The sequence below is a fragment of the Pristiophorus japonicus genome, chromosome 19, assembly GCF_044704955.1.
Source record: "Pristiophorus japonicus isolate sPriJap1 chromosome 19, sPriJap1.hap1, whole genome shotgun sequence".
NCBI classification, from domain to species: Eukaryota; Metazoa; Chordata; class Chondrichthyes; family Pristiophoridae; genus Pristiophorus; species Pristiophorus japonicus.
In genome coordinates, this window is record NC_091995.1 from 78,058,953 (window position 1) to 78,075,681 (window position 16,729).

Genomic DNA, 16,729 nt, shown 5'->3' on the forward strand with positions numbered 1-16,729 from the left:
GAGCCAAAAATCCAGTCCTATATCTCAGCTAGCACTTATCTCAATAACTATCTACTGTCAGGTGCATTGACTCCTTCAATAACTTGAGTCGTGTATCTTGGCTCCAGCAGTCTTAGCTGCCACGATGCAACACAAAGAGGGGGCATTTATACTGGGGGAGGGCGGATAGGAAACCCAAGCACTGAGAGAGAAATCCAGTGCCCCCTCCCCAAACTGTAGTGAAAAGACATAGCCACTTTTCCCACAATTCCTGTACAACACACCAAAATTCAGAACTTCCCCCCCGCCATGCTCAGTTCCAATTAGAATCAGAAATTTACAGCACAAAAGGAGGCCAGAAGCAGCCGGCCAACAAAGAGCTATCCAGCCTAAACCCACTTTCCAGCTCTTGGTCTGTAGCCCTATAGGTTACGACACTTCAAGTGCACATCCAAGTATTTTTTAAATGTGATGAGAGTTTCTGCCTCTACCACCCTTCCAGGCAGTGAGTTCCAGATCCCCACCCCCTCTGGGTGAAGAAATTTTTCCTCAAATCCCCTCTAATCCTGCTACCAATCACCTTAAATCTATGCCCCCTGGTTATTGACCTCTCTGCTAAGGGAGATAGGTCCTTCCTATCTACTCTATCCAGGCCCCTCATAATTTTATACACCTCAATATCGTAAAAATAAAAAAGGGAAGGTGGCTCAACCGTGGCTATCAAGGGAAATCAGGGATAGCATTAAAGCCAAGGAAGTGGCATACAAATTGGCCAGAAATAGCAGCGAACCCGGGGACTGGGAGAAATTTAGAACTCAGCAGAGGAGGACAAAGGGTTTGATTAGGGCAGGGAAAATGGAGTACGAGAAGAAACTTGCAGGGAACATTAAGACGGATTGCAAAAGTTTCTGTAGATATGTAAAGAGAAAAAGGTTAGTAAAGACAAACGTAGGTCCCCTGCAGTCAGAATCAAGGGAAGTCATAACGGGGAACAAAGAAATGGCGGACCAATTGAACAAGTACTTTGGTTCGGTATTCACTGAGGAGGACACAAACAACCTTCCGGATATAAAAGGGGTCGGAGGGTCTAGTAAGGAGGAGGAACTGAGGGAAATCCTTATTAGTCGGGAAATTGTGTTGGGGAAATTGATGGGATTGAAGGCCGATAAATCCCCAGGGCCTGATGGACTGCATCCCAGAGTACTTAAGGAGGTGGCCTTGGAAATAGTGGATGCATTGACAGTCATTTTCCAATATTCCATTGACTCTGGATCAGTTCCTATGAAGTGGAGGGTAGCCAATGTAACCCTACTTTTTAAAAAAGGAGGGAGAGAGAAAACAGGGAATTACAGACCGGTCAGCCTGACATCGCTAGTGGGTAAAATGATGGAATCAATTATTAAGGATGTCATAGCAGTGCATTTGGAAAGAGGTAATATGATAGGTCCAAGTCAGCATGGATTTGTGAAAGGGAAATCATGCTTGACAAATCTTCTGGAATTTTTTGAGGATGTTTCCAGTAGAGTGGACAAGGGAGAACCAGTTGATGTGGTATATTTGGACTTTCAGAAGGCTTTCGACAAGGTCCCACACAAGAGATTAATGTGCAAAGTTAAAGCACATGGGATTGGGGGTAGTGTGCTGACATGGATTGAGAACTGGTTGTCAGACAGGAAGCAAAGAGAAGGAGTAAATGGGGACTTTTCAGAATGGCAGGCAGTGACTAGTGGGGTACCGCAAGGTTCTGTGCTGGGGCCCCAGCTGTTTACACTGTACATTAATGATTTAGACGAGGGGATTAAATGTAGTATCTCCAAATTTGCGGATGACACTAAGTTGGGTGGCAGTGTGAGCTGCAAGGAGGATTCTATGAGGCTGCAGAGCGACTTGGATAGGTTAGGTGAGTGGGCAAATGCATGGCAGATGAAGTATAATGTGGATAAATGTGAGGTTATCCACTTTGGTGGTAAAAACAGAGAGACAGACTATTATCTGAATGGTGACAGATTAGGAAAAGGGGAGGTGCAAAGAGACCTGGGTGTCATGGTACATCAGTCATTGAAGGTTGGCATGCAGGTACAGCAGGCGGTTAAGAAAGCAAATGGCATGTTGGCCTTCATAGCGAGGGGATTTGAGTACAAGGGCAGGGAGGTGTTGCTACAATTGTACAGGGCCTTGGTGAGGCCACACCTGGAGTATTGTGTACAGTTTTGGTCTCCTAACCTGAGGAAGGACATTCTTGCTATTGAGGGAGTGCAGCGAAGGTTCACCAGACTGATTCCCGGGATGGCGGGACTGACCTATTAAGAAAGACTGGATCAACTGGGCTTGTATTCACTGGAGTTCAGAAGAATGAGAGGGGACCTCATAGAAACGTTTAAAATTCTGACGGGGTTAGACAGGTTAGATGCAGGAAGAATGTTCCCAATGTTGGGGAAGTCCAGAACCAGGGGACACAGTCTAAGGATAAGGGGGAAGCCATTTAGGACCGAGATGAGGAGGAATTTCTTCACCCAGAGAGTGGTGAACCTGTGGAATTCTCTACCACAGAAAGTTGTTGAGGCCAATTCACTAAATATATTCAAAAAGGAGTTAGATGAAGTCCTTACTACTAGGGGAATCAAGGGGTATGGTGAGAAAGCAGGAATGGGGTACTGAAGTTGCATGTTCAGCCATGAACTCATTGAATGGCGGTGCAGGCTAGAAGGGCCGAATGGCCTACTCCTGCACCTATTTTCTATGTTTCTATGTCTATGTTTCTAAGTCTCCCCTCAGTCCCCTCTGTTCCAAAGCAAACAAACCCAGCCTATCCAATCTTTCCTCGTAGCTAAAGATCTCCAGTCCTGGCAACGTCCTCGTAACTCTCCTCTGTATCTTGTCCAGTGCAATCACATCTTTCCTGTAATGTGGTGACCAGAACTGCTCGCTATGCTCTAACTGTGTCTTAACCAGTGTTTTATACAACAGCAACTTATATTTATATAGCACCTTTAACGTAGTGAAATGTCCCAAGGCGCTTCACAGGATTATTATGAGATAAAAAATTTGACATTGAGCCAAATAAGAAGAAATCATGGCAGGTAACCAAAAGCTTAGTCAAAGAGGTAGGTTTTAAGGAGCATCTTGAAGGAAGAAAGAGAGGTAGAGAGGCAGAGAGGTTTAGGCAGTGAGTTCCAGAGCTCGGGGCTTAGGCAACAGAAGGCACGGCCACCAATGGTTGAGCGATTATAATCAGGGATGCTCAAGAGGGCAGAATTAGAGGAGCACAAACATCTCAGGGGATTGTGGGGCTGGAGGAGATTACAGAGATAGGAAGGGGCGAGGCCATGGAGGGATTTGAAAACAAGGATGAGAATTTTGAAATCGAGGCGTTGCTTAACCGGGAGCCAATGCAGGTCAGTGAGCACAGGGGTGATGGGTGAGCGGGACTTGGTGCAAGTTAGGACACGGGCAACCGAGTTTTGGATCACCTCTCATTTACGTAGGGTAGAATGTGGGAGGCCAGCCAGGGGCGCATTGGAATTATCAAGCCTAGAGGTAACAAAGGCATGGATGAGGGCTTCAGCAGCAGATGAACAGAGGAAAGGGTGGAGACAGGCAATATTACGGAGGTGGAAATAGGTGGTCTTAGTTATGCTGTGGATATGTGGTCGAAAGCTCATTTCAGGGTCAAATATGACACCAAGGTTGCGAACAGTCTGGCTCAGCCTCAGACAGATGTTGGAGAGAAGGATGGAGTCAGTGGCTAGGGAATGGAGTTTGTGGAGGTTATACAGTTCATGGAAAACCCCAACACTTCCTGGGAAAACTCTGTACATAATCCACACTCTTCCCTATGTTGATATGTCGTCTAAAAATGGGCGAGAAACATATTCACTGTCACAACATACAGGACTGTACAGGAGAAGGTGCCTTGGACACAGCTGCAGTATATCCATGGCTTTTTATGGTAGCTATGAGGAATAAATCAGTTTGGGGATTTGGCCTATTGAGTCGGGGAGGCAAAAGTGGTTTCAAATGAACTGCTTTTTCTCAGCCACTAACTGCGGGGAGATTGATAGCAGCCCAATTGTCCCCAAACAATGTCAGGAGACTTCCAGCTCACTGAATGGTAGGAAACATTCAGTCTAGTTTTCTTACCCCTGCCTGTCAGCAGATTATAGAATGACCCTTGACCCTTTTAAGCACCAAATCTCATTGGCATCTCTCTCAGGTTAAAAATGGCCCTTCTACAAAGATGACAACCCTCTGTCGAGACTTTGAGCCGGAGGGAAAAATTCCCTCCTGTGTGAATCTGTGAAACAGATTCCCACTCGATGGTGAATCAATTAAAGGAAAGACTTGAATCTCTATAGCGCCTTTCACAACAGCAGCAAATCCCAAAGTGCTCTATAGCCAATGGAGACATTTCTTTTGACGGTTAGTCACTGTTGTAATGTGGGAAACACGGCAATCAATTTGTGCATAGCAAGCTCCCATAAACAGCAATGTGATAATGACCTGACAATCTGTTTTTTTTAAGTCACATTGGTTGAGAGGATAAATATAGGGCAGGACATTGGGGAGAACTCCCCTGCTCTTCTTCAAAATAGAAATCTTTTACATCCACCTGAGAGAGCAGACAGGATCTCATCTGAAAGACAGCAGCTCTGACAGTGCAGCACTCCCTCAGCACTGCACTGGGAGTGTCGGCCTAGATTTATGTGCTCAAGTCCCTGGGGTGGGACTTGAACCCACAACCTTCTGACCCGGAGGCGAGGGTGCTGGCCACTGAGCCACAGGTCACACCTTCGGAAAGGGGATACACCATCTGGGCAGCAATCCCATTGGTGGAAAGCAGGCAGGTTCTACCAGGGGCAGGCGACCTTCTCCGTCAGATTACCGCCCAGGCAGTCATGGTGAAAATTAGCCACCCGATGATGTTAGGAACAGAATGGCAGTGAACTACTGATCGGTGATTGCTGTGTAGGACATGATGGTTCCTGAGTAGCTGGGGCCCTGGAATTGTCAGTTTAAGAAAGGCAATCGTTCTGGGTTGTCTAACGTTTCGAGAGGTAGTTTTGGTTTGATTAGATTTCGGACTTTGGTGAGAATAAGTTTGGAATTTGCAGTTTTTGGCAATGAACTGAGTGGTGCAGAGTCCAAGGCACTGCAGGTGGTGCAGTCTGTGAAAGCAGTGGGCTTAACACCCTAAACAGGCCTTTCTTATTCTAAGTTTTGACAGCAACCAATTATTCTTTTTTTAATGTTACAAGATTTTGCAATTTGTGAGAAGGCTTGAACACACAAGCTGACACGCCATAACAAACACTAACTTGTGTGACTGCTCATTTATTTCCGCTATGTCCGCTTGCATTGCTTCTGGGTAGTCTGAGATGTGGACCGTGGTTGTGATATTTGGCTGATAAATTGGTCCGATGTCAACTGGGCAAAAATGAAGTATTTTGATCTGATTAATACGTAAACTTGAAGTTATTCGAAACTCGGCAGCCCGAGTCCTAACTCGCACCAAGTCACGCTCACTCGTCACCCCTGTACTCACTGACCTACATTGGCTCCCGGTTAAGCAACGCCTTAACTTCAAAATGCTCGTCTTTATTTACAAATCCCTCCATGGCCTCACCCCTCCCTATCTCTGTAATCTCCTCCAGCCCCACAACCCCCCGAGATGTCTGCGCTCTTCTAATTCTGCCCTCTTGAGCATCCTTGATTATAACTGTTCAACCATCGGTGGCTGTGCCTTCTGATGTTTGGGCCCTAAGCTCTGGAACTCCCTGCCTAAACCTCTCCACCTTTCTACCTCTGTTTCCTCCTTTAAGACGCTCCTTATAATCTACCTCTTTGACCAAGCTTTTGGTCATCTGCTGTAATTTCTTCTTATGTGGCTCAGTGTCAAATTTATTTGTTTTGTCTTATAACACTGCTAATGAAGAACCTTGGAATGTTTTACTACGTTATAAGATGTTGAGATTGCTGATTTTGGCTTGGTGACAGTCCCTTTAATTCCATAAATGCTACATGAGGATTCGAAAAGCTAGCTGCAGTCAAATTTCATACTTCCAGCCTAAATTAATGCTAAATCTTGGGAGGTTGTCTCAAAGGCAACAGGCTTGAGAGAGCAACCAAGCCATTTCATTCAAACACAAGCAATGATTATGTGACGGGTTCAATCATGCACATCACTGATAGCTCTGTTTGTGGGAGCTTGCTGTGCGCAAATTGGCTGCCAGGTTTCCTACATTACAACAGTGACCACACTCCAAAAAGTACTTCATTGGCTGTACAACGCTTTGGGATGTGGTGAGGTTGTGAAAGGCGCTATAGAAATGGAAATCTTTCTTTCTAGCTCTGTTTTGAACTGTTGTCAGTTACTTAAAACCAATAGGAGCCTCAGCAACATTGAATTGATCATATCGATGAGAATAAGTTTGGCATTTTCAAGTGTTATGTCAGAACGGTGTCGCTCCCAGACTGATGAGAAAATATATAAAGAAAGGAATCACTGTGTATATAAAATATTCATTCAAAGGAATGGAAATTTTGCAAACCTTTGATGATTTAGCCATCAGATAGTATAACTTGAATCGTAAATATTTATATGTTGCTTTACAGCACAAAAACAGGCCATTCGGCCCAACCGGTCCGTTTGTATGCTCCACATGAGCTTCCTCCCACCTTACTCCATCTCACCCCATCAACATAACCATCTGTTGTGTCTGCATGCCTGTTTACTGTGTGATGTCTGTAACACTGTTATGCAACACTGAATGTACCCTTACACTGTACACAACTTGCCTGTACACCAGAGGGTGCTACTGCTGGAGACCTAAGGGTTACCTGCACACTGCAGGTAACCCAGTATTAAAAAGGAACATACAGCTTGTTTTCCTCACTCAGGAGCTGCAAATAAAGGACTACAGGTCTACACAGTTTAAGTATCATACCCTGCCTCGTGGAGTCATTACTAAAGGAGCCTACATACACCATAACTGGCGACGGGAATACGAGGTCACGAACTACATGCTCAACATGTCTAACCTCAGCAACCTTCAGCAATTTACAGAGGGGGAAGATTGGGATGCTTTTGTGGAAAGATTGGAACACTTCTTTATAGCCAACGACCTGGACGGGGACACACCAGCTACACTACCGAACAAATGCAGGGCCATCCTGCTTAACAGTTATGGGCCTACCATCTACGGTCTCGTCAGGGACTTACTAGCCCCGGAGAAGATAACAACCAAGAGCTATGAGCAACTTGTAACAATCATACAGGAACAACTAAAACCGAAAGAAAGCATCCTCACAGCCAGGCACCGGTTCTACACTTAACAGCGACCTGAGGGCCAAAAAATTGCCAAGTATGCTGCACACTTAAGAAGACTAGCTGCACCATGTGATTTTGGCGACCACCTTAATGAAGCACTAAGAGACATATTTCTCATTGGAATCGGCCACGAAGGCCTCCTACACAAATTGCTCTCGGCTAACATCACGGTCACCCTGCAGAAAGCAATTCAAGTGAGCCAGGCCTACATGGTTTCGGCCAGTGACTCCAGGCGAAAACTGACCCAGGACTCTAAACCAGCGAGCGCAGTGCACTACATGGATACTTCTAAAGGCAGAAATGCTTCCCCGAGTCCCGCAACCCTGAGTCCGCCACATGGGGCAAACCGGATGGCCCCGTGCTGGCGCTGTGGAGGAAACCACAGGGCCCACCAGTGCCGTTACAAAAACTTTGCATGCAAAGGCTGCAAAGAGAAAGGGCACCTTCAGAGAATGTGCAGAAAAGGCTGTACTCACCGCGTCTCTGATGAGTTGGCTGATCACCGGGGCTCCGACATAGATGAAGGTGAAGCTGCTCACACCCTGGAAGAAGAGTATGGAATCTTTAGTTGCTCCAGATGGAAGTGGACATCGATGGGGTCCCAGTCTCCATGGAGATCGACACAGGGGCGAGCCAGTCTGTGATGAGCCAAATGACCTTTGAAAAAATGTGGATGTCTCCTGTCCAGGCAAAGCTGCTCACCTATAACAAAGGAAAAATCCAAATCGTTGGTAGCATAGACGTCCAGGTCTCCCAGGGCGGCGTGTTGAACAAACGCCCCCTGTGGATTGTAGCCGGCGACGGTCCCACGCTGTTGGGCAGGAATTGGATGAACTAGGTCCACATCAGGCGAAGTGGCGCTGTGGAAGAAAAGACCACCATAGCCCTCCTGCAGGAAAGCCAGGAAATGGCTGCAGCACCAGGAGAAACACTTGTAATCAAAATGGCCACCGCCATGCCACCAGTGAGCATGGAGGAGCATCACATGACATCGAGCGGCCAATCGGATTTGAAGGCTCCCTTAAAGGAGACCGGTAACCAAATAAATTTAAAGGGGAAGTTTCAACTATTTGAGTACACAGACTTTAAAGCTAAAGATGTGATTAAAGGGTGCAAGTATGAAAATGTATGCAATGTAACAATGAATTGTGATGCTGGTTTAACTAATGTGACTAATGATATGGATGCAGGTGTCAGTAAGGTAAAGAACACGTTTATTATGCTTAATAGTAATGATAGAGATTGTGAAATGCCTAATGTAACCATGTCTGTTGAAACCAGGACATCCAAAAGTGATGCAAATGCTCTAATGTATAATGTAGGCTCGACTATGTGTGATTAGAGCCAAGGTGTCATATACACTGGTAGGGCACTGTCAAAGGACATTGGGTCCTACAGGGTCCATGCTGATGCCAATGGAATTCCCCTGTGGGAGACCCCCAGGTCCAGCAGGCTACCTGACCATGTAGCCTGGACCTTTGGAACGAATGTGATGCCCCTTGCAGGACACACACACAGGCAGTGGGAGCAGACCCACTACAGGGACAGTGGTCAATGGGCAGCCCAGCCACCAACAATGGCAACCTGCACCAGACCAGCCCAAAAGCCCCTGGCCGCCAGGGCCAATACCAGGAGCATGAGGCCAATACCCTCCAGCTTCCCTGGCAAACCCTGGGATGACCTGACCCTCATCCCAATTGGTGGACAAGGTGCCCACCCAGTCTTGTGGCCCTGCCCACCACCCCACAACTACCCACATCACAGTGTATACACACCACCCACTGCTGCCGTGGCTACCTCCCCGAGGGATCCCACAACAGTGACACCCACTTGGTTTGTGTGTGGGAGGGGAAACATACGAGGCCAGCCTCAAGCACAGGGGTCACACCTGGCAACCACACAACCCTCACCACAACCTCCCTTAGCCCACCACTGATCACCTCCCCTGGTCATGACAATAAGGATGTGAAAAATGCTCAGGGGGGAGTATTGTTGTGTATGCATGCCTGTTTATTGTGTGATGTCTGTAACACTGTTATGCCACATTGAATGTACCCTTATACTGCACACACCTTACCGGTACACCAGAGGGTGCTGCTGCTGGAGACCTAGGGGTTGCCTGCACACGGCAGGTAACCCAGTATAAAAGGGAACTCACAGCTTGTTGTCGGTACTCGGGAGCTGCAAATAAAGGACTAAAGGTCTACAGAGTTTAAGTACCATACCCTGCCTCGTGGAGTCATTACTAAAGGTGCCTACATACGCTACACCTTTCTTCATGTTTATTTGCTTTTTTTTTAACTGTTGTATAAGTTTTCTTGGTAGGCAAAGACTGAAACAAGTTCTGGTGTTGCTGATTTTTGCAGATGGAGGCACGGGATAATTCCAGTAATTAGATTGATTAACAGAACAGGTTTTCTGTTTCTTAACCTGGGCCCATTGCGCAATGTTTACCTGCTGATCAGGGCTAGCGGAGAAATTCCTGAGGTAATACGGAGTGGGGACTTACCTTCGAGAAATAGGCCGAGCCTCACTCTGAACTCTAAATGGGGGTTTCCTCCACACCACCCCCCAACCCCCACACCAACCCCCAAACCACACCCCTACCCCAACCCCCCCCTCAAACCCACCCCCACTGCCTCCCCCACCCCCCCACTCTCATTGCCTCCCCCACCCCTAACGCCCCCCACCCTCACTGCCTCCCCCACACCCCACCATGCACCCCCTACCCCTAACGCCCCCCCCTCAATCCCCCAACCACACCGCCTCCACCACCCCTCATTGCCTCCCCCACCCCCACTGACTCCCCAACCCCTCATTGCCTCCCCCACCCCCCAACCCTACCCCCCACCACCTCCCCCACCCCCAGTTCTTTCTCTCAAAAAAGGAAGGCAGTGAATGTTTTGGGCCTTTTAAAAAAACCATTGGAGGTTGCATTGATTGAGCCTATACTCTCTGACATTTAAAAGAATGAGAGGTGATCCCATTGAAACATACAAGATTCTGAGAGGGATTGACATGGTAGATGCTGAGAGGTTGTTTCCCCTGGCTGGAGAATCTAGAACTTGGGGTCACAGTCTTGGATAAGGGGTCAGCCATTTAGGACTGAGATGAGGAGGAATTTCTTCTCTCAGAGGGTAGTGAAGCTCTGGAATTCTCTGTCCCAGAGGACTGTGTAAGCTGAGTGTCTGAATATATTCAAGGCTGAGATCGATATATTCCTGGACTCTAGGGGAATCGAGGGATATGGAGATCGGGCGGGAAAGTGGAGTTTATTTCGAAGATCAGCCATGGTCTTATTGAACGGCAGAGCAGGCTCGAGGGATCATAGGACCGACTCCTGCTCCGATTTCTTATGTCCTTATCCGACAGGTTTTCCTTTCCTCTTCCTGTGGGCTAAGAATGGCCCATGGTGGCATGACGTGAATCAGGAGCTCACTGTGTGGGGAAATCAGAGGCGCAATTTTACAACCTGTTAATCCATAGTATAGGTTTTTTACAGTATTCTCAGAGTTACACTCGAACAACAATGAGTTGGGATTGTTGACTAGGCCAAGAGGCTTGCTCGGCCACATCAAAGGGCAATTAAGAGTGAACCACAATGCTGGCCCGGGCTCCCACACCCATCCACGAGGCCCACTTTCACCCTTCAGAAAGCCAGTACACCTCGTCTACACTGATGCTGAACGCTGGCTCCTTGCGAGGCTGAGGAGCCAGGGGACAATGTAGCGAGGCCATGTCCCCTCCACATCAGTGGCCTAGCTAGAGGTGAACAGATATTCCGCCCCTAACAGGAGCCTCCAGTGTTACGGATGGTAGCCAGCAGAGCATACACTTGAGCACTTTGGCCCCAGTAGCACCACGCATATCGTTGACTGGAGGAAATATAATTCATTTATAGAACAGTCTTTGGGAGAAGAGAAACTGTGGCATTAGTCTTTGTGGATAAACAGTGAACGAACATGTGTTTACCGACCTGGAAGTTAACAAGGTGAAAAAGCAAATCTATCATTAACTGGAAGCTCTGCTATTCCCACACAGAGCAGTTGCAAAAGGCCATTTCTTGAGAAGGAAGCAACCGAGTGCTTAACTAGACCGTACATAACGAGGCAGCGAGCCTCTGGGACATTGCCACGGCTGGGTTCACTGAGGGGCAGGGAGAATCACGCAGCCCTTTAATGTAAATCAGCTTGATAGCTGCACAATGCTGGCGGGACTTTGGTTGGTTCAGAAACCATCAATTCCATTTATTTTTGTGCTGATTGAGGTGAGGGATGTGAGTGCAGAGCGATGGGACGGTTTTCCATTTCAGACAGTGGAGCTCCGGTTTTAAGCTAACCCTGCAGGTGGGGAAGGGGTGGGAATTGGGCCGGGAATGGGGCAGGAATGAGATGGGAATGGGGTGGGAACGGGTCAGGAATGGGGTGGGAGTGGGGTGAGAATGGGTCAGGAAGGGGGTGGGAATGGGTCAGGAACGGGGCAGCAATGAGTCAGGAACGGAGCAGGAATGGGTCAGGAAGGAGGCGGGAATGAGTCAGGAATGGGGCAGGATTGGAGTGGGAATAGGGCGGATGCCCGTTTTGCACCCTGCCCGATTTCACTCTCTATTGACTTCAGCGCAGCATAAAATCGGGCAGGTTGTAAACGGGCTCCCGGCACAAACCGGACCCTTTCCCGCCAGACAGGTCATGTAATGTCAGGGCTTCGGTGTCAGCACCAAGCGCTCCCACTGTAGCTTGCCTAAATCTTTCTCTACTCTGTCTCAATGATGTACCTCAGGTCCACTGTCTTTCCTGCTTTAGTGTGCACCAATTCCATCACCACATACCACACGGCCTCGCTGGGCAAGACTGAATCGTGCAACTCATAGGCAGTATGGGACTACGGCCCCTGAGGGCTGGGTGGAGATTGCCCACAATGACTGATGGGACATTCGGGCCATCAGTCTGGGCTGGATCTGGGCAGAGGGGTGACAGATCAGTGTGAAACTTACTGCACCAACATAGAATTATGCAGCACTGCCGGAGGCCTTGCTCTGAAATAGATCTATCCAGTGAGTCCCAATCCCCTTCACTTCCTCCATAGCCCTGTTAAAATATATATCCAATTCTCTTCTAAAAGTTACCATATAACCTGCTTCTGCCACCCTTTCAGGCCGAGCATTCCAGATCACAGCAACTCGCTGCATAAAAAAATTTCCTCATCTCCCTGTGACTTTTTTTTATAAACATGTTCCCTTAAAGCCCATCTCAATAAGATAGGCCTAAATCTGAAGCTCGACATTTTCTCTGCCCCTTAATGTCGACCTGAGCAAGGAGGCAGGGCCTCGGTTTAACTTCTCATGCGGAGGGCAGAATTTCTGACAATGCTGCACTGGCCCAGCACTGCACTGCATAGTGTCAGCCCAGATTGGGTACTCACGTCCCTGGAGTGGGTTTCAGCCCACGATCTTCCAACTCAATGCTACCAACCAAGACAATTGATTTCCATCAACAACCCAGCCACATGCTTCACTGTTGAAAGAAAGGAAAGACTTGCATTTATGTAGCGCCTTTCATGACCTCAGGACATCTCAAAGCGCTTTACAGCCAATGAAATACTTGTGAAGTGTAGTCACTGTTGTAATGGTGGGAGACGCGGCAGCCAATTTACACACAGCAAGCTCCCACAATTGGCAATGTGACATTGACCAGATAATCTGTGATGTTAATTGAAGGATAATATTGGCCAGGACACTGGGGATAACTCCCTTGCTCTTCTTCGAAATAGTGCCATGGGATCTTTTACATGCACCGAGAGAGCAGTCGGGGCCTCGGTTTAAAGTCTCTTCTGCAAGACGGCACCTCCAACAGTGCAGCACTCCCTCAGCACTGCACTGGGAGCATCAGCCTAGATTTCTGTTGCTCAAGTCTCTGGAGGGGGACTTGAACCCACAGCCTTCTGACTCAGAGCTCGAGGATGCTACCCACTGAGCCACAGCTGACTCACATCTCTTTTTATCCTTGTGTTCAAACCAGATTCACAAAGTCAATGGTCTAATCCACTGTGCATTCATTCATACAGGGAGACAGAGGGAAGTAGAATGGGGGTAGAAGCAAGAGCTAGAAAGAAGAAAAGTAAAAGTGGAGCGCAGAGAAACCCAAGGCAAAAAGCAAAAAGGGCCACATTACAGTAAAATTCTAAAGGGGCAAGTAAAATTGTAAAAAAGACAAGCCTGAAGGCTTTGTGCCTCAATGCGAGGAGTATTCATAATAAGGTGGATGAATTAACTGCACAGATAGTTATTAACGGATATGATGCAACTGGCATCACGGAGACATGACCAAGGCTGGGAACTCAACATCCAGGGATATTCAACATTCAGGAAGGATAGACAGAAAGGAAAAGGAGGTGGGGTAACGTTGCTGGTTAAAGAGGAAATTAACACAATAGTAAGGAAGGACATTAGCTTGGATGATGTAAAATCTGTATGGGTGGAGCTACGGAATACCAAAGGGCAGAAAACGCTAGTGGGAGTTCTGTACAGACCACCAAACAGTAGTAGTGAGATTGGAGACAGCATCAAACAAGAAATTAGGGATGCATGCAATAAAGGTACAGCAGCTATCATGGGTGACTTTAATCTACATATTGATTGGGCAAACCAAACTGGTAGCAATGCGCTGGTGGAGGATTTCCTGGAGTGTATTAGGGATGGTTTTGTAGATCAATATGTTGAGGAACCAACTGGAGGGCTGGCCATCTTAGACTAGGTAATGTGTAATGAGAAAGGACTAATTAGCAATCTTGTTGTGCGAGGCCCCTTGGGGAAGAGTGACCATAATGTGGTAGAGTTCTTCATTAAGATGGAGAGTGGCACAGTTAATTCAGAGACTAGGGTCCTGAACTTAAGGAAAGGTAACTTCGATGGTATGAGACGTGAATTGGCTAGAATAGACTGGCGAGTGATACTTAAAGGGTTGACGGTAGATAGGCAATGGCAAACTTTTAAAGATCACATGGATGAACTTCAACAATTGTACATCCCTGTCTGGAGTAAAAATAAAACGGGGAAGGTAGCTCAACCGTGGCTAACAAGGGAAATCCAAGGAAGAGGCATATAAATTGGTCATAAAAAGCAGAAAACCCTGAGGACTGGAAGAAATTTAGAATTCAGCAGAGGAGGACAAAGGGTTTAATTAGGAGGGGGAAAATAGAGTATGAGAGGAACTTTGCCGGGAACATAAAACCTCACTGCAAAAGCTTCTATAGATATGTGAAGAGAAAAAGATTACTGAAGACAAACGTAGGTCCCTTGCAATCAGATTCAGGTGAATTTATAATGGGGAACAAAGAAATGGCAGACCAGTTAAACAAATATTTTGGTTCTGTCTTCACGAAGGAAGACTCAAATAACCTTCCAGAAATACTAGGGGACCGAAAGTCTAGTGAGAAGAAGGAACTGAAGGAAATCCTTATTAAGCGAGAAATTGTGTTAGGGAAATTGATGGGATTGAAGGCCGATAAATCCCCGGAGCCTGATAGTCTGCATCCCAGAGTACTTAAAGAAATAGCCCTAGAAATAGGGGATGCATTGGTGATCATTTTCCAACAGTCTATCGACTCTGGATCGGTTCCTATGGACTGGAGGGTAGCTAATGTAACACCACTTTTTAAGAAAGGAGGGAGAGAGAAAACTGGTAATTATAGATCGGTTAGCCTGACATCAGAAGTGGGAAAAATGTTTGAATCAATTATTAAAGATGAAATAGCAGCGCATTTGGAAAGCAGTAACAGGATCGGTCCAAGTCAGTATGGATTTATGAAAGGGAAATCATGCTTGACAAATCTTCCAGAATTTTTTGAGGATATAACTGGTAGAGTGGACAACGGAGAACCAGTGGATGTGGTGTATTTGGACTTTCAAAAGGCTTTTGACAAGGTCCCGCAAAATTAAAGCATATGGTATTGGGGGTAATGTACTGACGTGGATAGAGAACTGGTTGGCAGACAGGAAGCAGTGTCAGAATAAATGGGTCCTTTTCAGAATGGCAGGCAGTGACTAGTGGGGTGCCGCAGGGCTCAGTGCTGGCACACCCAGCTATTTACAATATACATTAATGATTTAGATGAAGGAATTGAGTGTAATATCTCCAAGTTTGCAGATGACACTAAGCTGGGTGGTGGTCTGAGTTGTGAGGAGGACGCTGAGAGGCTGCAGGGGGACTTGGACAGGTTAGATGAGTGGGCAAACATATGGTAGATGCAGTTAATGTGGATAAATATGAGGTTATTCACTTTTGTGGCAAAAACACGAAGGCAGAATATTATCTGAATGGCAGCAGATTAGGAAAAAGGGAGGTGCAACGAGACCTGGGCGTCATGGTACATCAGTCATTGAAAGTTTTGCATGCAAGTACAGCAGGCGGTGAAGATGGAAAATTATATGTTGACCTTCATAGCTAGGGGAGTTGAGTATAGGAGCAGGGAAGTTGCTATAGTTGTACAGGGCCTTGGTGAGGCCTCACCTGGAATATTGTGTTCAGTTTTGGTCTCCTAATCTGAGGAAGGACGTTCTTGCTATTGAGGGAGTGCAGCGAAGGTTCACCAGACTGATTCCCAGAATGGCAGGACTGACATATGAGGAGAGACTGGATCAACTGGGCCTGTATTCACTGGAGTTTAGAAGGATGAGAGGGGATCTCATAGAAACATATAAAATTCTGACGGGACTGGGCAGGTTAGATGCAGGAAGAATGTTCCCAATGTTGGGGAAGTCCAGAACCAGGGGACATAGTCTAAGGATGAGGGGTAAGCCATTTAGGACTGAGATGAGGAGAAACCTCTTCATTCAGAGAGTTGTTAACCTGTGGAATTCTCTACCACAGAGAGTTGTTGATGACTGTTCATTGGATATATTCAAGAGGGAGTTAGATATGGCCCTTACGGCTAAAGGGATCAAGGAGTATGGAGAGAAAGCAGGAAAGTGGTACTGAGGTGAATGATCAGCCATGATCTTATTGAATGGTGGTGCAGGCTCGAAGGGCCGAATGGCCTGCTCCTGCACCTATTTTCTATGTTTCATTCAACCCATTCGCCCATCTCTCCAGCCAAATTTAAAAAAACATTTCACAAGGAACAAAAATGTCTTCACAAAACTCTTTTGTCCTCCTTCTCCAGACATGCCTCACTTCCTGGACTGGTTTGTCCCCGTCTACCTGATGATTTCCATCCTGATCCTGGTTGGGTTCGGCGCCTGCATTTACTACTTTGAACCTGGCCTACAAGAAGCCCACAAGTGGCGGACCCAGCGACCCATCACCGACAGGGAAGTGCGGAAAACCTTAATGATTCGGGACAATCTAGGCTTCAGGCCACCAGAGGTCTGACACGCCAACCAAGACCATCACACAGAGCCACTTGAACAACCATTAGCTTAATTTT

General features: G+C 47.0%; 1 protein-coding gene across 1 annotated transcript; it reads left to right on the forward strand.

Moving 5' to 3' along the window:
- Positions 1-16,467: 16,467 nt before the first annotated feature.
- On the forward strand, positions 16,468-16,674 carry LOC139230499 (small integral membrane protein 45). The gene has a single exon (XM_070862327.1). It carries the CDS (start codon positions 16,468-16,470, stop codon positions 16,672-16,674), a length of 207 nt encoding a protein of 68 aa, XP_070718428.1.
- The last annotated feature ends 55 nt before the right edge of the window (positions 16,675-16,729 follow it).

What these genes read in the sequence shown, in the direction of transcription:
- LOC139230499 (XM_070862327.1), top strand. Translation starts at nt 16,468, where the DNA reads ATGCCTCACTTCCTGGACTGGTTTGTCCCCGTCTACCTGATGATTTCC.